This window comes from Dermacentor variabilis, chromosome 1 (assembly GCF_050947875.1).
Source record: "Dermacentor variabilis isolate Ectoservices chromosome 1, ASM5094787v1, whole genome shotgun sequence".
NCBI lineage: Eukaryota > Metazoa > Arthropoda > Arachnida > Ixodida > Ixodidae > Dermacentor > Dermacentor variabilis.
The window spans coordinates 120995663-121016930 of NC_134568.1; the positions used below are offsets into that span (position 1 = coordinate 120995663).

The 21268-nt window shown below is 46.1% G+C and overlaps 1 protein-coding gene across 1 annotated transcript in view; it reads left to right on the plus strand.

The window, feature by feature from the left end:
- Window positions 1–968: 968 nt before the first annotated feature.
- The window catches only part of LOC142582722 (neuromedin-K receptor-like), a 71685-nt gene continuing 51385 nt past the window's right edge, over window positions 969–21268 (plus strand). Inside the window, exon 1 of the mRNA XM_075692744.1 lies at window positions 969–1130. Coding sequence (XP_075548859.1) covers window positions 969–1130 — 162 coding nt within the window. The remainder of the gene's footprint in view (window positions 1131–21268) is intronic.

The window sequence follows — 21268 nt, forward strand, 5'->3', positions numbered from 1 at the left end:
GTCCGAGTATTGCGTTTCAATCGCTTAGCACGGTATATTTGGCGCATACACATTCAGCATTCTACTCTGAATTTCCTTGCCGCTACTCCCTTGTTCGCACAAAAACTTTATCACACCCCGGCATTCAGGCTTACAATCGTGTGAGGAAGCCATGCTTAACTAGTTGATGCGGAACAATGGCAGAACTGGAAGTCTTGACAATGCGACCGGGATATGTTCGTAGAGAGACCAGTGAACAATTTTTAAATACAATCGAGCTGCGAAAAGAGGTCAGCAGTGCTCGCATTTGAGAACTGGTAACTGGGTCAAGTAATAAATTCCTGGAATTCTTCAAGAGGGCTTCTCTCTATATCTGAATTGCCCATTGCCCCAATAATAAGAACGCCCTTAGTTCTCATTGTCGAAGCGGTGGGTTGAGTGCCACGAACGGTCAAGAGAGGGTGACACCCGACGAAGACTCACAACCTAACACGCTCTTATGCGCTTGAATTGGAGGGTCGGGCTGTTTTCATTTTACCGAACGAGATCTTACGCGCTTGCGTAATTTCGCGAAACATCCCATTGACCGCATACGCTTACAAATGCCAGTTCCACCTTCAGCTTTCAAGCTTCTCCTCTTGATTTATTTTAAGGTGAAAGCCTTAAGTGGCTCGTTGCCATGGCTCATACCCAAGAAACGCGGCGTCTAGTCGACAGGTGCAAAAGATATCGTATCAGAAATGGCTCATACACCCCTAAACAATGATCCATATCCCCTTGAACTAGCGAAAATTGCAACGGCTCACGTCCCCTTAAGGCAGAGGCTACAAGTGCCCTGCAAAGTGAAGCGAAGAGTGCGTACATTCATTCGAATAACCCACACAACACACAGAACAGCGTACGTTTCAATAAACAACAAGCTCAAAACAAGCATCCCAACCATCAATAAAGCATTGCATGCCCCCCTCGGAAGTACGCTACGGCCGAGCATGCTCGCCAAGCGAGAAACGAGGCGTGACGTGCGAACCAGCGGCATCAAGGCGTTCGAGCGCGAGTGCTCTTTTCTCCTGTTGAGAGTGTGCAACGTCAAGTCGAAGAGAGACGTCGCTGGCGCAAGTCTGACCCCGCTATGCGAGCGCGCGAAGCCGCAGGTAAGCGTCGAAAACGAGCCGAACACGTCGAACTGCGAAAGCAGCAACGCGACGATGCGAGAAGGCAACGTACAGAGGAGGCCGAAGCCCGCTGACAACGGCTTGCCACACGTGTACTTAACTGCCGCTCGTTTTGTCTTGCAAGAAGTCTGGCCTAACCGATCGTATAACTTAATGCATTGCGAAGTCTGCAGCAGGCTTTCGCCTACGCGTGTTAAAGGTGTGTAACATGCTTCCGATATTTCTTTCTTGCTTGCTTTTTAGAGTTGGGCGAATATTCCAAGTTTCGAATGTGAATCGAATATTACGCAATAACTGTTCGAAGTCGTATTCGGAAAGAAACTATTCGGTATTTTCGCAAGTAGAAACTAAGCAAACATTTCAAAACAACCTATGGTTAAAGTCTTGCTACTGTTCTTTGTCTACTGAGCAAAGTATAGCTATCAGAAGTGAAAAAAAAAATTACGCGAGAAGTTTACGAAACAATGCAGATACAAAATGGGTATTGCCACCTTTGCTTCAGTTTCGCGATTTATTTTTGTTTTTCCTCAATTTCTGACCTTTCTTGCGCCAACCATTCGCTTACAGTTTTCGGAAAGCTGTATTCATCCAGCAGTCATTTATTTTTATAAAGCTTGCTTGCAATGAGGCTCTAAATGTGTGCGGGTATATCTGTGCAAATTCTAATGAATAATTTTGATCTTGTTTCACCATTTGTTAATGATTATTAGCCATTTTTCTTGCACAGGCGATGTACGTAATTACTCCGAAAGAAATATTCCTGCTGGACATACATGCGTCTGCGTTTGACTATTTGCATTGGATTCATATTCAAAATATATATATATATATATATATATATATATATATATATATATATATGTATATATATATATATATTAGTTACTTTTCCTGTTAGACCAAAATTTGTCTATGCGATATATGCGGGTGCAGATGTGATGACGCGGCCGAGGCATTGCTGCAGACATTTGGAATGACGTCAGACCCCAACCACCTAAGTTGAAACGACCGCGCTCGTGCAGCTGGCGTCAGCCTCAGACCAAGCGCAGTCAGCACCATAGTATAAGCTCATCAGAGTTGGCGTTTTATCCGCAAATAGAATTTTAAGCAATCTAATGTTTTCTGCAGTCTGCTTGCTTCGCTCGCTGACAGGGGAGAGGGGGGGGGGCAAAATTCGATCCAGCGTGACAGCCATATACTTTCACCAGCTTCAATATTTAATACCCGCCGTGGTTGTTCAGTGGCTATGGTGTTGGGCTGCTGAGCACGAGGTCGCGGGATCAAATCCCGGCCACGGCAACCGCATTTCGATGGGGGCGAAATGCGAAAACGCCCGTGTATTTAGATTTAGGTGCACGTTAAAGAACCCCAGGTATTCGATATTTCCGGAGTCCTCCACTACGGCATGCCTCGTAATCAGAAAGTGATTTTGGCACGTAAGACCCCGTAATTAAGAAATATATTTAACGCGTACATCGACGAGAGGCCTATATTTATGCGATTAGCAATTTGTTGCCTACTTCAGGCACTTTGAGCCTCATCTAGCTTATCAAATGCACCTCTTTACCGAAGTTGTCTACTGACTTTGGCCACTAGATGTGTGATGTGTGCTCTTGGTCGCAATGCCATCGCGGTCGTTTGCATCATCGTCATTCCAGATTAGTCATTCGGCTCTCGCCGTGCCATCGCCCTCACGCCGTCGTCGTCATACAGTCGGGGTCATCGTATTGTCGTCGTGTCGTAGTCTTCACGCTGTCGCCGTACGATCGCGATTATTTCAGAAACGTCACTCCATTGACGTCATGTCGTTGTCATCATACTGCATTCGTCGTTCAATCGACGTCATTCTATCGTAATCATGCTGTCGTTATTCAGTCACAATTCTACCGTCGCTGTCATGCCACTGTCGTAATTGCTTCGTCATCATACAGTCGTCGTCATGCAATTGTTGTCATACCGATGTCGTGAGGCCGTCGTGCTCGTTACATCGTCGTCATTCCAGCTTTGTCATCCGATTCTCATCATACTGTGGTTGTAATGACAAAGTAAAGTTGTCTACTAGCTTGGACCACTAGGTATGTGCTCGGGGTCGTTATGCTCTCGTGGCCATTCCATCGTCGTCTTTGAATGAATGAAATAATCAATTCCTGGGTTTTAAGTGCCAAAACCACGATTTGATTATGAAGCATGCTGAAGTGGGGGGAGTCCGGATTAATTTTCATCACCACGGGAGCTTTATCGTGCATCCAGTGAACGGGACACGGGCTTTTTTGCATTTCGCCCCCATCAAATTGCCTACCATAACCTCGTGCTTATCAGCGCGACACCACAGTCACTAAGCTACAGCGGCGGGTCCCGTCGTCGTCTTTCCAAGCTTCGTCAACCGACTGTTGTCATGCCGTCGTCGTCACGCCGTCGTCGTCGTACAGTTGCTGTCCTCCCGTCGTCTTCTTGCCGTCGTCAGAGGTCGTCATACCGCCTTTTTCATTCCATCGCGTCGTTCCTTCTTCGTCGTCCTATGGTAATAATGCTGTCGTCGTTGAATCGTGATTGTGCCGCGGTTGTCATGCCATTGCCGTCATTGCGTCGTATCTATACAGCCGTCGCCATGATATCGTCGTGGCAGTTTCATCGTCGTCATTCCAGCTTCTTGATCCGATTCTCGCCATAAATGTCATCATCACGCCATTGTCGTCATATACCCGTCATCATGCCATTGTCCTCCTGCCGTCGTGTACATGTTGTCATGGTTATGCCATCCTTATCATTTCCAAATCGTCATCCCATTGTGTCAGGCCTTCGTCGTTCCATCATCGTCAATCTTTCTTTATCGTACCACCGTCGTCATGCCGTTGTGGCCAATGACTCCCATAGCAAAGCGGGCCGATCCGAGAGACCGTGTGTCGCATATATCCGAAGCAACCTAACTCTCGTAATGACCAATACAGATTTGAAACAAAGGTGTCGTCAGCAATATGGCATGTCGCTACATTGCTTGGTTGCTAATCGCTTAACGTCGACAGTCATCGTTTTTCTTTTTTAACTCCATCTGCCCTGTCAAGAGGGGTCATATCTCTGGCGGGTTTTAAAGATAAGTTATAAAGTTAGTCAAATTTTCATAATTACTTATCTTAATAACATTTCAAGTAGTTTAACACAATTCTAAGGTTTTCACCTAATTATCGCATTTTCCCTATGTTTAAGGAATTTCGAAGAGATTTCTTCAGAAGCAATCTGAACAAATCACCATTTCGGAATAGCGAATTATAAAACTACTCGGCAATCCGTGTAGTGTACGGCGTCCTATGTGCCGTTATGCTAACAAATGTAATTAAAGGTAGACCAGGCCGTGTCCGTATGTACGAATACTTTTGGGCCGATTTGTAAACTCGTGATTGTGAATGCTGCAATGCAAAAACTGAAAAACCAGCTGTTTTCTTGCTGTATTTCTTATTCTTTGTATAATCTCTGTTTGCACTTTTTCGCAAAGGGCTTTATTGCCAGAACACTTTCAAATCTCCCAATCTCATAGTCCTTTAATCATTGAATAAGCTATGTGGTTGCGTAGAAGCTGGAGACATAATATATTGTCCAACATTTCCACTTCCATCGAAAGGAATCGAAGCTCACTCATAGCAGGCTTGAAACCTAGGGCATTTACAAAATGACGTACTGCACAGCTCTCGATCTGCTTCGAATTCGAAGGTCGACACTGCCTGTGTCACGGCGTAGCGTCCGCAATGCTGAGATGAAACCGGTGAGAAATACAAGTCGTGTTCACCGGTGCGGGTGCAGGTTGGTCAGGCATCGAATACCTCTATTCTCAGGTCCAAATGAGAGCGAAGGCACACGTCACTCTTTTTCCTGCTTCTGAGGGCCGACCGTCCGGCGCTGGAGCGTCAACAGATTCGTGAAAGTGGCCATGTTCCCCTTTTATTCCGTCCTCCAGTTACGGAGATACCTGCGCTGCTCACTTTGGCACCGTCTCTTTTGGCGAACACAGGCACTAGAAAACACGCTAGGCGGCCACAATAAAGGATCCTCAAAATAGTGCAGAGAGAGATGAACACGCATTCGTGCTCGCATCGACAAAGAACATTGCCCCTCCATTCCCCCTACCCTTGTTTCTTTTCTTCGGTCGTTGTTTATTCTGCAGCTTTTACTTGGTATTACGGACACGGAGTTTTGCGGACCGTCATCAGAAGCAAGCACTAGAGGACGCACTAAACTAGCGTCGGGTGACCACACCGTCATCGTCGGAATGGCGCAACGTAGCGCGGCGTGGAGGTATATTCTTGCGGCTAGCCAGCGTGCAGATATAGATGGCTCCCATTCTGCGTGCATTTTTTTTCAAACACAGGAAAAAAGATAATGTGCTGCGACAACAATAACAATGACAGTAGCGGCAAATGTCACCGTGTAAGAGCCGTTAGGGCGGCGCCTGTTTGGAAAGCGTTGTCATGTTTCACAAAGAACACGAGTCCGTATATAATGATAACAACTCATCTGGTAGCCGAGTCTCACATAGCCGACCAAGTATGTCATTTGTATCACACAGTAAGAACGAGTACCTCCAGATCATTGTGAATCGGAGAGAGAGAGAGAGAGAGGAATATAGGAAGGCAAGGATGTTAACCAGTCAAGGGTCTGGTTGGCTACCCTACGGTAGAACGGGGAGAGAGATAAGGGAGAGAGAAGAGAGAGAGAAGGTGTAGATACGTGTACGGACAGTACTTGAGTTAAAGCCGCTCTCGGAAATCAGACATTCTGAGAAAGCACGAAAGCGCCTTCACTGCTTTCTGAGCCGATGATCGGTGGGGACGGTGCTCTAGTAATGTCTGTTCACTCAGAGGACGATCATCGAATTTCCTGAATGCGTTGGACAAAGATTGTCTTTGTGTTTGAAATTGAGGACAATGGCACAATAAGTGGTCAATGTTCTCCTCGCATCCGCAAACATCACACGTAGGACTATCAGTCATTCTAATTAGTGCTGAGTAGGCATTCGTGAAGGCAACTCCAAGCCACAACCGACACAGAGGAGACGCTTCGCCTCGGTGCAGGCCGGCCGGAGGTCTGAGATGAGGTGACGGGTTTAGTCTGTGCAGTCTTGTGCGTCTTGCACGTGCGGCATTCCACTCTGCTAAGGAGTTCTTCCAAGCTAGATTGCGAAGTTGTCTCGCGGCGCCGGTCCTTGAGAGAGGAATGGGGACGCAGCGGTCTTCTTGGTTTGACATCCGAGCTGCCTTACCTGCCTCATCTGAGACTGCTTACATTCAGAATGATCTTCTCATTAACGATAATGGGAGTGAGCAATGAGGCTGGAATTTATTTCCGCATCTGTGCCCCTTTGTCCTGCAGTCTATTTCCTTTTATTATTGCTTTAACAATCATACGGGCACCCAATATGCTTTCGCGTAGTGGTGCTGCCGCCGTGCTGTGCCACTTACAATTACGCTAACAATTACAATTACAATTTGGGTTTCTACCTCTCCTCATTTATTATCGATTGGCTTAAACCTGCTATACCTTGGTGGTGCGGGTTTCCCTCGCTTTTTATTTAGGTTGTTTTTTGTAACTTGAGGGGCTTAAAAATACTCCGTGCTGTGCCGAGAGCGACAGCGCATGCACGGCCAACTTGTCTTGCGCCTAGTGCATACGCGATTCGAGCACCATTTGTTTCAGGTCACGGGATCTGCTGCAGGTACCAGGATAGGGTGTACTATAATTGCAACCAGGGTAGACTGGTTTGGCCAGGTAGAGCCAGGGTCAGCCAAGAAGGCTGATGGCTTGATGCGCGCTGTCTACCCACGCGCCCAGAATGGCGCGCAGTATTTGGAGCTCACGCAATCTGCTGAGTTTTGGAGACGCAGCCCAGTTGACATGGTCATAAGCGTTTCTACCGGGGTACACTTTTGAAAACGGATAATGCCGGCTACACATCGAAAAATCCAACAGAACAGCTGAGGCCAAGCTGTGTTTCAGAATAGCGCCCAGGTAAGTATGCTATATTTACTAGGTATTCCTTTCTGAGGCAGCGAAGGTTGTCTCTCGGGCCTCCCAGCCACGCGCTCTAGCGGATCACGCTCGATCGGCAAGGCTATGAGCCGCTTGCGGGGCGCGCCTTTCACGCCTACATTGCAGACGAGGATGCAAGCGGCAGGAGGTGATGCGAGGAGGTGACAGCCTCCTCGCCTCACCTCCTGCCGCTTGCATCATCCTGTGCTCGTTGGGGCAGTCTAACCCAATTATAGTTTAGGGCACAAAATCGGCTTTGTTTTTTTATAATTTAAGTCTGTAATCAGGGTTACCAATTAATCGATTTGTCTCTAGATATAGCGGCTTGTTTGTCTAGAGACAACGTTTACTTTTTGCGACTGGCGACTTTTTTGGTGACATGAATGAACAATTGGCGACATTTTAGGAACGTTGCTACAGAAATGGCCTTCTACAATGCAGTTCATTATTCAAAAGCTACACCGAAACTCGCTGTACGAGGCATAAGCTCCATGACCATGATGACGCAACGGTTCCTGTCATATTAGTAGTCATCACATTGTAATTGTGTTTCACAGCACAATGGTAAGTCACAGACTTCACATTGCGCTCGCGAAATTGTGGTCTTTATTTTAATTTTTTACAAAATCAATTTGAATGGGTTGAAATACTGCACGTTCCGCAGCATCACTAAACTCATTCGATTGGAAGGCATTCGCAAGCGTAGCAGTAAATAAAATTACAAAAACCAATTGGAATGAATTTTGTGTTCAGATTCAGAACACAGCAGGTGAATAGTAGTGATCAACTGTATAAATAATGCAGCATATCCTATGAGTTGGAATCTATATACAGCGGAGCTGTGTTTGAGTGAATAAAGAGTTGAAACACGAGTTTGTGTATATTGAATGTCCGCGCAAAGTAACACGGAAGGCTTTATTCAGGCATTGTAGAGAAGAAACTGGAAAAAAAAATGTCAAGGTTCTTCCTCTCAATCTATAATATTGAAGCTTATTCAGCAAAATGGAATGAATGACCATGTCGACTGCTTTTAAAGGTCTAGAATTAAAGTATAGCTATATCACCAGACTTTAAAGAGTTATTTACGTCTTGTGTTAGTTCCATTACCGCTGAATCTGTGGATCGGTGAGCCCTAAAACCATGCTGCGAGAAAAAGATGATATAATCTTGTTCTAAGTACTTCTTCAACTGACCAGATATTATTTTTGCAAAGAGTGTATTGATAGTGCTTAGGACTTCCCGATCGTTAACGTGCCCCCGTCGCCCTTTAATATAGAGGTAACCTTTGCGACCTTTAGAGCATTCAGATGTACACCTTTTTCAATAGCGCAGTTGAAGAGCGTAGTTAACAATTTGGTTAAATGATCTATTGCAATAAATATTTTCTATGTTAAGATTTGTTTTTGTAGTTGTTACATTCCTTCAAATCTTGTAATCACTTTTGTTTTATAACGAACCCTGCCTATGTACCCAGTTGGGGTTGCAGTACAAACAAACAAATAAATAAATAAATAAATAAATAAATAAATAAATAAATAAATAAATAAATAAATGTATGCCCTCTACAACATTATGGTAAATTCACTGTTTAATGGTCACGTACATGAACATTGTACAACCGCGAACTTGTAAGTAAATGATATACTTCACGTTACCTTATATTATAGTGTTCGATATGTTTAGGTTAACTGAAATAAGCTTGACATTTCTAATGAGCATTTACTAGATTTTTCTGTCTCAATTTAGCGACATGGTCCGAAAAATTTGGCAACATTGGATAGGAATGATTCATTACGTACGATTAACGATCAGGCCTGTCAATGAGAAAGATAACTGTCAGTGATGCATTCACCAGCCTCCTTTGAAATATATATACACACATGTGTGTGTGTGTGTGTGTGTGTGTGTGTGTGTGTGTGTGTGTGTGTGTGTGTGTGTGTGTGTGTGTGTGTGTGTGTGTGTGTGTGTGTGCGCGTGTGCGCGTGCGTGCGTGCGTGTGCGCGTGCGTGCGTGCGTGCGTGCGTGCGTGCGTGCGTGCGTGCGTGCGTGCGTGCTTGTGCATACCAGGTGTGGCTGATCGAGCAGACTTAAACGAACGAATGTGCGAATCACTTTTCTTCCTACGTTTTGACCGGGGTCCAGCCTTTGTCACGGCAATATCTCCCTCCCTCTCACTGTAATGAGAGGGTAACGGAAAGGGGGAGGCTTGCCTCACACGCTCGAAAGATAGTTGGTACGGCACTAGACATGCCTGAAGGAAGCGGTGGTACGACACACTCACTTTGGGACAAGCACTCGCACTCCCCGCTGCCGGCGCCCACCACGCCAGCGTACAGTCGCGAGCGATCATCGAGGGAATCTTGTTCATAATTTCATGCGTTCCTTTCCGTATGTTACACTACGCGTGTTTGATGTTAATTGATACTGCCGATAAAACTGCGAGCCACACTTGGTGTAATGGTCTAAAGCTTTGCTGTCGCTGTCAACGTTTCAAATCCTTTCGGGCGAGACTGCAATTTTTTTGTTTGTGTTTCTTTTCTTCTTCTACATTTTAGAACAAGCTTGCAGAATGTTAAAATAGGGCTTTATTTACAATTTCCTCACATCAGGAGGGAAAGGTGAAATGTTTATGACCAAGAGTAATAGCTAACCATAGCCAAGACTCGTTATACCTATAGAAAGAAGTGACTGCGAGTGATATAAAAGCAAAAGAAGAGTTCGAAAAATAAAATAGGCCAAATTACCTAGATTGAATAATGACCGTGAAAGGGCAATATCAACATACGTCTGGTGCGAGCCTTACTACCACAAAGTAGTGAACATTCAAGTACCTTAAATAAATAAATAAATAAATAAATAAATAAATAAATAAATAAATAATAGCAATTATTTGGGTATTACGTCATAAAGCAAAGCAGGAATTATGAGAGATACGTATAAGGCTTCTGAATATTTCTGGCTACCTGACTTCATTTAACATGTACGGAATGCACCTTGCCGGAGTGCTTCCACGGCAGCCAGAGAGAGAGAGAGCGAGAGAGAAAGGATGTATAGAAAGGCAGATAGTTATGTTAAACAGAGGCAGTTTCGGTTGGCTACCCTGCACGTGGGGAAGAGGCAGGGGAATAAAGAGAAAGAGAGTGAATGGGGGAGACACAGGCGAGGCACAAACAAACCGGTGTAGCACTAATATAGCCTTCTGTGAAGAGATTGTTTTGGGAGCACTGTCCTGGAGCTTTTAGTTCTTATGGTGGACGATTGCCCAATTGGTCCAGCACTCTGCTGGACCGCTCTGCTGGACCAATAATCCTGTCAGACATAAGAGCATGTCTGTCGTCCACAGTCGCGCCGTTAATGACACAGCCACTGCAGCTGTCAATGGCTCAAGTTGGCCTTTACTTTTTTCGGAGTCCCTGTTCAAAACATACAACAAAAAATCAAAAGCTCTTGCGCGACATAAGTACAAAGACCAGTCTACGTTTTTGCTGAATATACTCGTCGCTTCTCCCATCTTGAGAAACCACCAATGAGTGCTTTTCTACGTTGGGTCGGCATTTTTCAACTCCGTGGCATGCAATGGTCCAATACTCAGTGAGGGACACGTCAGCCTTCCTCCAGCTATTAATTCATTCAATCGAATCGTAGCGGCGCTTCTGAGTTAGTTTCGACACATTGAGGAAACGGGGAGGGAGCCACAACGAGTCTTATGGGGTGGCCTCTCGCTTTTTCTACCTTTCCTTCCTCTTCTCGTTTTCTTACTTCTCTTTCTTTTAGTTCCCATAATAGACTTTGCTTCCGGTGCACTTCCCTACTATGTCGCGTTCACTGCGTTCAAGCACGATTGCACCTTGGCGGCCGAAGGCGGGCAATTTTCCCGTTTCCACCGTACCCGCGGCAAAGTGTTTCGCTCGTCTCCGCGTCCGCTTCCCTCCGTCTCACTCTCCGCGCTTTCTCGTTTCGGACGGTGAGCTTGCGTGGCGCTCACGTTCTTCGTTTTCTCCTTCAGCGGCGCTGCGCGATGTTCGTATACCGCGTACTCGGAAGCAAGTGTGACTGGATCGCCTTCAGCACTTCAGGAACAAGTGATCTTTGTTTCCTCTGCAAGTGCGAACAGGCGCGGCGAGTGACATCGCAAGCGAAGCTCTTGCAGCAAAGCAAAGAGTTCGGAAGCTATACCGAAGTCATAAAGGCACGTAAGTTCAAATAAATAAATAAATGCGAGAGGAAAGGGAAAAGAGGGGCGGCAGGGCGAGGCACGTGGCAAAAAGAAAGTACAGAAGCAAAAAAAGCACGCCTCCATCAGATTCAAGTAGAACCAAGTCCCGGCAGTCGCACCGCATTCCGATCGCGCAGTGAAATCGGACACACGGCACTGCGCCAGGCACATGGGTCGTTTCTTTTTACTATTTTTTGACCGTCTTGGCAAAGCCTTATTTTTGGTTCTTCCCTCCATTTTTTTTTTCTTTTTGAGTCCTTTGATGCCTGGTGCTTCTAAACTTGCCGAGGTGATTTGAGTGGCAAAGTGTTTCGCGGCCAACTGTCGGCCCGTACGCAGAGCTAAGGTCGTCGCAGCGGCTTGCTCCAAGGCCACCTCGCCAAGTAGAAAAGCCTAGCATCTACAATGCAAACCAAACTCCAAGTGGACGAGAAAAGCAGAAAGAAAAAACAAATCCGAGACAGAAAAAAAAGTAATGGTGAAACTTGCTACGCACACAGCACTGTTTGCATTTTCTTTCTTTTCTTCTTCCTCTTTTCCTCGCGCAACCATCTTTACAAGCGTGCCTCAATTTTTTTTTTCGTTTGTTCTGTCTGACGAAAGCGCTCACTTCGACGCGCAAGGCAACTATTCGATTCGATACCACCAGAATCTATGATATAAGTTGCTGTGCTCGAGAACAGACGTTTCATTATTAGCTACTTACGAGAAATTGGAGCGTTTCTAAATTCTTAGGTTTTACGTGCCGAAACCATGGTGTAAATATGGGGCACGCCGTAGGGGGGTGCTCCGGGTTAATTTTGACCAGATGGGGTTCTCTAACGTTCACCTAAAACAAGTTACACGAGCGTTCTTGCTTTTCAACCCCTGTCGAAATGCGTCAACTGCGGCCGGGATCGAAACCGCGACCTAGCTCGTAGCAGCGTAACGCCAGAGCCCCAAGCTACACCACCGCGGTTAACGGTATCATTCTGCCTAGTTCATCTAATCCGTAACTAGTAGATCTTAGCTTATTTGTGCATCCATTATTTCTATAATCGAACTTCCCCGTTCTCGATTTCCAGTTGGTGCGACGTCTTAGTAACCGCCCCCCCCCAAAAAAAAACAAAAAAAAAACATATAGAACCAGTTATCCCCTGAAGCCAAAGATACGATCAAAACAATGCATTTAGAATCAAGTCCACAAGCTTGTGAAATAAAAATATTATAAATAAAACTGGCAACGCGCCTTTCGAGATGACTGGTGACGTAAATGCAATTAGCAATCTTTCTTATGATGCGCCCGATGTCATCAAGGCGGCGACGCTAGTTTTCAACGCCGCCCTGCCTTCCAGCGCACCTTCAGGGAATATGGCTGAGATCAGCGAATGTGAAGTCAAGAAACCACGGGTTGACGACGACAAAACATCTACCTATGATCTAAGTGAAGATGAAGATATAGACTGCGATGAGACGCCGTTCTCCTTGGTAACGTATAAAAAGAAGCGCCCTGAGGGAATTGCAGTTGTTTTTCGACCATCACAGCAAGGACGCAACTTCTGGCAAGTGAATCCAAACCGCGCTGCGTCGGAAATTGTCTCTGCAGCAAAAGAAAAAGTGCAGTCTTTCCGCATGAATAGAGATGGAAGTTTCTCTGTGAACGTTACTTCAGTCTCATCTGCAAGACATCTACTGTCGATGAGCGAAGTTGCTGGTTTGGAAGTCAAGCCATTCATTCCGGCGTCTTATACCAAGAATGTTGGCAAGATACGCCATGTGCCAACTGAGTATACGGAAGAACGACTGGTTGACTTCCTGAAGGATTTTGGAGTGACATCTGTCCGTCGTCAGGCGCGCTACAATCGCCAAGAAGACGGAGCGGTAGAATCACGCCCTCTGAGAACCGTCATCCTCCATTTCAGAGAAGACAAACCAATGCCGCAACAAGTGCATTTAGGTTTCACGAGCCACCCCGTAGAAGAATATCATGGCCCTGCTCTAAGATGCTACAACTGCCAGAGATTTGGACATCTATCGAAGAACTGCCGCAGTCAGCGTCGCTGCAAGATATGCTCAGAAAACCACAACCATTCAGAGTGCAAGTCTGTGTGTCAGCCAAAGTGTGCCAACTGTGGCGGAAACCATACAGCTTCTACTCCGGGTGCCCTCAGAGCAGAGCTGCCTCAAGGTTACGCAGACATGAGTTAAAATATGGAAGGCTGCCTTCTCGCAATGCGCCCCCACCCAACCTTGATGCTGTAAGATGTGCGCCTCCAACTCCTAACAAAGAAAGAGAGCAAGGGGTCCATATGAGCTATTCTGCAGCTCTAAAGCACTCAGGTCAACAACGTTCTGACAGCGAGCGGCATGATCCACCTTCAGAGAATGCTACTCACCTTGCCCAGGCTTCGAGTGAAATTCGCCGACCTTCTCAGCAACGCCCTCAGCCATTGACACAGCAACCTCATTTAACACCTGAGAGACTACCTCAGCATTCGCCTCAACCACACCAGTCATCCCAGCGACCATCTCAGTCAATTCTACAGCGACCTGCTTCGAGCGCGCATGGAGCTTCAGCGTCGTTTGGTGATTACGCGTCTTTACCCGTAGCCCAGATGATCCTGCCCATGCTATTCACAGCTCTGCGTGCAATTCTAAGTGCCATTCCACAAGCAAACAACCTACCAGAGGTAAAAGCACTTCTTTCTATGGAATCGTTGGTGCTTCCACAACCACCAACAGCTCCACGGCAGGCTTACAATGAATAATCGTTACAACAATGTTTTCGTATTTCAGTGGAATGCTAATAGCCTTCGAAATAAGTCAGCTGATTTTCGCAAACTACTAGCTCAACATAACTTTCCTGTTTTATGTATACAGGAGGCAGGCGTAAGAGATGACTTTCGTCTTTCGAACTAAGTTATATATAAATCATCGCGCATTGCTGGAAGTAGCAGAGCGATGTTATGTGCGAGAAAGGACCTGCCGTCCTATTTAATACAGTCGAGCGATTTAAATATACCGGAGTTCGTAGCATGCAAGATATGTTTCAGAAATACAAGCGTCACAGTGATCAGTCTTTATCTACAATGTGCTAGCAAAATATCAGTAGACAGCTTGGTGAATGTGTTTGATATCGCAAACTCCCATGTGCTGGTTTGTGGGGACTTCAACGCACATAACGCCATCTGGGGCAGTGAATATAACGATTCCCGTGGGAGCATCATAGAGTCTGCCGCAGACAAAAGTAATCTTATCGTGTTAAATGACAGCTCCCCAACGTTCTTGCGGGGGTTTCGTTACTCAAGCTGTATAGACGTCACGCTCTGCTCACAAGACCTTCTTGATGGCGTTGAATGGTCAACGGACATAGAAACGCACGGTAGTGATCATTTTCCGATCCTGGTAAAACATCGCCTCATACGGAGTGAGGGGACCCGGCGCTACTCAAAATATACTAATTGGCAAAGTTTTCGGCACCACTTAAGTAACTCATTGGGCGAAAATCCGAGCTTTCAAAGTTTTGCAAATATCTTGTGTGTCTTACGAGATCTGCACAAAGCAAGTCATTGTTCCAAATGAATACACTGTAGTCGACGGGGAATATGAATGTCTAAGAGCAATTAGAAGACGCACAGAACGGGCTTACCGCCGCAGTGGAAAGCTGGATGACTACAATATGGCACAGAAAGTTCGGTCAACTTCGCGCAGACGCTTACAAAAATTAGGTACGAGAAGGTGGCGAGAATACTGCGCGTCGTTGTCTCCCTTTACTCCAGTTCCCAGAATATGGTCAGTTGTCCGATCTTTTAGTGGTCCAGTTACCCAGAGCCATCCCTTCCGAGCCTTTGCCGTAGCTCGAAGCATTCCGGAAACATCTGTTGCTGACGAATCCAGACCAGGAATTCCGTTCACTTGCCTACAATTTATAAGTTCGATAACACTAGCAGAACAGAAAGTTCGTGCGTGCTTTATGTCACAACATCCTCAACTTGACTGCGAGTTTAGTCTAAATGAATTGAAATGTGCTCTTTCGTCATGCCGTACAAAGACAACCGCAGGCCCAGATGGTGTCACGTATATCATGTTAAAGAACCTAGGTCCTGTAGGAAGAATGGCTCTTTTGGAGATATTTAATGACATCTGGATAAGAGAGACTCTGCCAGATTCATGGAAATTAGCGCGGGTAATTCCAGTACTAAAACCAGGAAAGACTCCCCTTTGTCTTGACTCCTTCCCTACCCGTCAGCCTCACAAGCTGCTTTTCCAAACTAATGGAGAAGATGATAGACCGTCGACTGCAGTGGTGGTGTGAACACACAAATATGTTTTCCAATTACATGACCGGTTTTCGACAAAATCGGTGTACAATGGATTCAGTACTAGACATTGCCACATGCGTCGAACATGAACGAAGTTGCGGAAATGTGACAGTAGCAGTATTTTTAGACATTCAAAGAGCATTCGACACTGTAAGTCACATACACATCCTTGCTGGTATGTTAGAGCTTGGCCTACACGGTCGAGCACTACGATGGGTATCAAATTTCTTGAAAGACAGAAAAATATTTATGGAAACAATCGAAGGCGCGAGTAATTATCACAGCATCACACAGGGCGTTCCGCTGGGCAGTGTTCTCAGTCCGTTTTTATTCAACTGCGTCATGGCAGCCTTGCCACTAAAACTCCCGTCTGGTCTACAGTATTCGCTGTACGCAGATGACATCTGCATATGGGCCTCTGGATCTCATATACAAGACATTCAAACAACGCTGCAAGAGGGTCTTGATAGTATCGACACCTTTTTAAAAGAAAGAGGCATGAGTCTTTCATACGCAAAGACAGCCGTACTTCCTTTTACTAGACGACAGCTGAATAATTTCCAACTTACGCTTAATGGGCAAACTTTGATGTTTGTGAAAGAGCATAAATTTCTTGGAATTATTCTTGACCGCCAGCTAACATGGGCTTCACACATCCGCGCAATTGAAAAGCAGACCAATGCAGTAATAAACGTACTTCGGCGACTCGCAGGCACAACGTGGGGGGGATCAGTCTCTTCGCTGCTACAAGTTCATAACGCACACATAAAACAAAAAATTGCTTACTCGGCACCGATTCTCCATGGTTTATCGCAAACTTCTGAGGAACGTCTTCAACGTTTACTGGCAAGAGGGCTGCGAGTGTGTCTTTGGGTTCCGCAGGCTACCTCGAGTTCTTTAGTAATTGCTGAAGCTCGTCACCCACCATTTCCAGTCATACGAACGGTTGAAACATGCCGACATATTTATCGCATCTTAACCCAACACGAGAATCATCCATTAAACCTCGCGCTTACCGAAAGAAACAAAAGCAAAATTCACGATGTTGTTCGAGAACATAAAGCATTATTACCAAGATTTGAATTATGCAAAGTGGATGTTTGTTACCCTCCCTGGATGTTAACATGTCCTAAAATAGAATTATCGGTTGACGGGATTATATCTAAGAGAGACACGTTCATAGTAGCCGCACAACAACTGGAACTCTTCCAAATTTACTCCTTATATCCCCAGTACATACACGTTTATACAGATGGTTCGTGTCATAATAATTCCTCGACTTCAGCATTCGTCATTCCACATTGAGCGCTAGAGCAAACATTTAAATTATCCCGAGAGACATCTTCCACCGTGGCAGAACTGTTTGCAATCCTGTGTGCTTTGCGTTTCATAGCATCAAAAGAACATTCGCAAAAATGGGTTATCTTTAGCGATTCGCAAGCCGCTCTCACATTACTACAGAGCAATAAGAAAAATTCTTTGAACACTTTGCCATTGTATGAGACACTCAAAGAACTTACAAAAGCAAGCGCAATGAACCACGTAATTGCATTCCAGTGGATACCTGGGCACTGCAATATTCCTGGAATTACTGCAGCGGACGCAGCTGCGAATCGGGCGCACAATAACGCGGAGACAACCAATCTTCCTCTATTGCGTAGTGAAGTCCGTCTGCTCCTGAGACAGATTTCTTGTTGCCTCAGCAAAACTACCTGGTTTGATCAGCAAACTAAAAACTCTGAGTTATACTTTATAGACCCATGTATAAACTTAACAATGCCGGAAAATCTAAGAGACAACAGAAAATTTGAAACATTGGTACACCGCCTGCGTCTTGGTACTGCATTCACTAAACACTTCTTGTACAGGATAAAACGTGTCTCTAGTCCACAGTGTTCTTGTGGCCATGTAGACGAAGATGTGCATCATCTTCTCCTCGAGTGCACTAAATACAATCCGCAAAGACGGGTACTGCAAGCAAATTTGTTGGTATTAGACAGAAGACCATTCACTCTAAAAAAAATACTTGGCCCATGGCCAACTGCGGGCCTTCAAAAAAGAGCGCTTCTTGCTCTGAAAAAGTTTTTAGAGGAGACCAACATTTTGGGAAAATATTAGGTATCCGATGATCCGAATGCGCTAAATGAGTAACATAAACGTTGTTCGTGATTCATAATTGGTTTATGTGGCGATCGCAACTTCTATGCAATATGTATAATTCTGTTCTGTACTTGCAGTGCATTACATGTGTTGTGTGTTATGGCTGTTCTAAATATCTGACTTTACGTATGCGTACGTGGACTGAACTAATGCACAGAACTTTGCGACTCATGTACTGTTGGACTGTATATTTTTTATTCATCCAGTGTTCTACTGAGTGCCCTATTTCGTGTCGCTATTCTCCCTTTCTACGCAAATTTATTTCCTTTGCCAAGTGACAAGGAGTAGCCGGTGCCACCATAAAGGCGCCAACCTCTCCTAATATTCACTTCAATAAAAAAAAAGTAGACAACTTGGGTCGATGGGTATGTGAAACAGGCTAGATATATACCTCAAACTGGGTGAGCTTGCGAAAGAATGCTAGCGGTATGAAAAACAAACATCGACTAGAAAAACTACGCAAATTGAACAGTATTCGTATTAGCATATGGCACACCCGGGGCAGAGATTAAATGTGCTAACTACTACCTCGGGTCACAATTTCATCGCCTAAATTACTACGGTCCACTCATCGCAGAGGGAGTCACTAGAGCAGGCCAACAGCGGTAAGGCGAGGGCATATATCTCTTTTAAGCTTTCCATGGTGCAAACGCGCGACTAGCCCCGGTTTTGCGTTCTACTTTTACAGCCAAGCTGCACCCCTCTACGCCCCAATGCATTTGTCGTGTCTGTGGGCAAAAACTCAACCAATCACCGCGGGAGGCGCGCACCGCGTGCGCCGCTAGGTTTCTTGCATAACAACCAGGTGAAGCTCGCTTCCACGCATCCGCGGCTGCGGCCGTGCAGGGGCAAAAAAAAAAGAACCAGAAAGCTCGCCTTCGCGCGTAGCGTTCCCCGCAAGCGTTTCTCGGTAAAGTTTACAGTTGCATAAGCTCCAGTTGCCGGGAAGCGGCAGTTGTAGCATACGAAGCAAGGAGTGACGTAATTACGCTTTCATATGTCAAAGAAGAGCCCCCCTAGCAACTGCTTTCCTTTGTGTTCTGATAGCGTTATGGAAATGCCATGCATAGTTATTACTCCCGAAGAGCAGCGTGAACACAACGAGTGGCGACGGAAACAGCAACGTCAATGTGCACAATGGCGTCGTGCTCAGGCTAGCTAGTACGTTGCAGTTGCTGCCCAAAGCAAGACACGCACAGTTCGACGCCTGAAGAGCAGCGCCAATAGGATGAGCGATGAAAGGAACAGAAACGTCAATGTGCACAACGGCATCGCGCTCAGGCTCGGCAGGACCCAGTTCAAGGCTTCGTCACCTCAAGTCACACGCCCTGTTTAGTCTGGCGCGCTTTCTTTCAGATCTGCTTTCATTTCTGTAGAGCTTAGTTGAATATAGTTTGCCTGCATTGCCACTGCAGACACGTCCTTAGTCGCCTGGCCTCACGCGCCGTCAGCCACTTGCGTTCCACTTTGCTTTCATCAACAGCTTCTTTTTTCTTTTTTGACGCCTGTGCAGCTGCTGTGTGGGGCTTACGAAAGCCAGCGCTTTTCTTGCCCTTCCGTTTCAGGGCTTTGCATTTGAGAGCTACGGTAATCGTTTTCTCGGGCTCTTCCCAAGTGGCGCGTCCCACTTTTCCTCGCTATTCTTCGGACCCTTCAAGCTGCCGCCTGGCTCATTCAAATGTTTTGCAGATCTGTTGAAAAATACGTAGGGATATTTGAGAGAGACGTCCCGTGACACAGTCACGTCTGTCAGCAAGGTCCTACACGGACCCTGAATGCTTATTTGCGCCAGTCAAAGACAAATGCTAGGGTTATTAACTGCCTTTCTGATCCATATTTTCTGTCCGGTCAGCTTACCGTGTTCTAGAAATTCGGTATGGACGACGTAGAATATTGTGACGAAATCTCTAAGAACGCATGACACGTATTGTCATCAACTGTCCTTTAGCGCTCGTGAGGTCACAGGAGCCTCCGCAACTTTTGCAAGACTATGTCCGCTTACGGCAAGCGATATCCCGTCTTTTCCTCCTCCTCCTCCTCCTCCTCCTCTCGTCTCGATAAATCTTCCCCACAAACGAGAAAACAACTCGTGGCGTCCAGCAGCCTGCCGCAACGTGACCTAGTTTCTGACAGTTACAGCAGATGGTCGGTTTTCTAGGTTCTAAAGCTTTCTTCCGTTGCTCTGCCCTAAGCTCCGATTCTTTCGTCATTTGCCTTCACCAGCTTCTCCGACGGATGCCTGCATCTCACGAACCCGCGTGTTTACCTTTTCGCGTGGCTTGTATTGCTCCGTCTTACGCCTCGACGATTCTTTATCCTGTAATGCAGGAACTTTGCTCTCGGGAGCTCAACCACGCGCACTCTTCCGTGAGTTCAGCCCCTCTAGCAACAGCATCAATGCCCGTTCTGTCCTGTACTCAAAATCTAGCATTTTCAGGCAGCCGGCGAAAGAATTGTTGCAGTCCGAAGCACTCTACTGCTTTGTCATGGTACTACTATTAGCCACAGCAAAATTTTAAGTGAGAAGGTCGTGCAAAAGAAACCTCAAATGATGTGGGTGACAAAACTCTGGCAATGGCACATTTAAGTGGGGAGGGGGGGGGGTGGCTTCGCCATCGCCGGGGGGGGGGAGGGCTTAGCCCCCCCCCCGGGAAACTCCGAAGGTGGCTCGGTGCCCGGAGCCTCCCCGTAGTCGGCGCCTATGGTGCAATGACTGATTGCTTGACACATTACTGCTCAAGTTCCCGGAAAAGCGCACGGGGCTCCTTCCAAAAGTGGCGATTGTTAACGTAGACGTTAGCCCTAAACGTCTAGCCATATAAATTATGATGGACGACACAGACTTCCTAGGTGCGTGTAAGTGACGTCAGGACTCTCTATAAGACAGAGGTTCTCTTTCTCGCTTCCGTGCGCTCTGGGAGCTGCGTAGAGTCTCCACGTCGCTCTAGGACTGTCTCCTGCCCAATTCCTCGCTCCAACAAGCTTCTCACCCCACTCGAGTTTTAGGAACGTAATCGTAAGCCCACCGAGGCCGCTCGTCGTCATTATGCGGCTCAGACACATCAGGACCGCGTTGTCTTATACTGGAACAGAAATAGGTCGCCGAGCGTGAACGCTACAAATCAATGAAACCAATGGGCACTAAATAATTCTATGTCACAGTAATGTGCATCTGTGCTATAATGTGCACCCGTGAGGAAAACGTATAAGGACCACAGGTTCGCTGAAAATAAAAGATAGATTTCTCGTTAATTTAGACGCACGAAATGACAGTCAAATGTGTATTGCAAGTTCGCAGTGCCATGTTGCGAGTGCAGCGCTCAATTTCAACCGGCCCGACTGTCACTCGCAACCGGACGGCCACGTACAAAGAGCAAAACGTCGGCTTAATCACAGAATCCCTGCTACGGTTCACGGAGTTG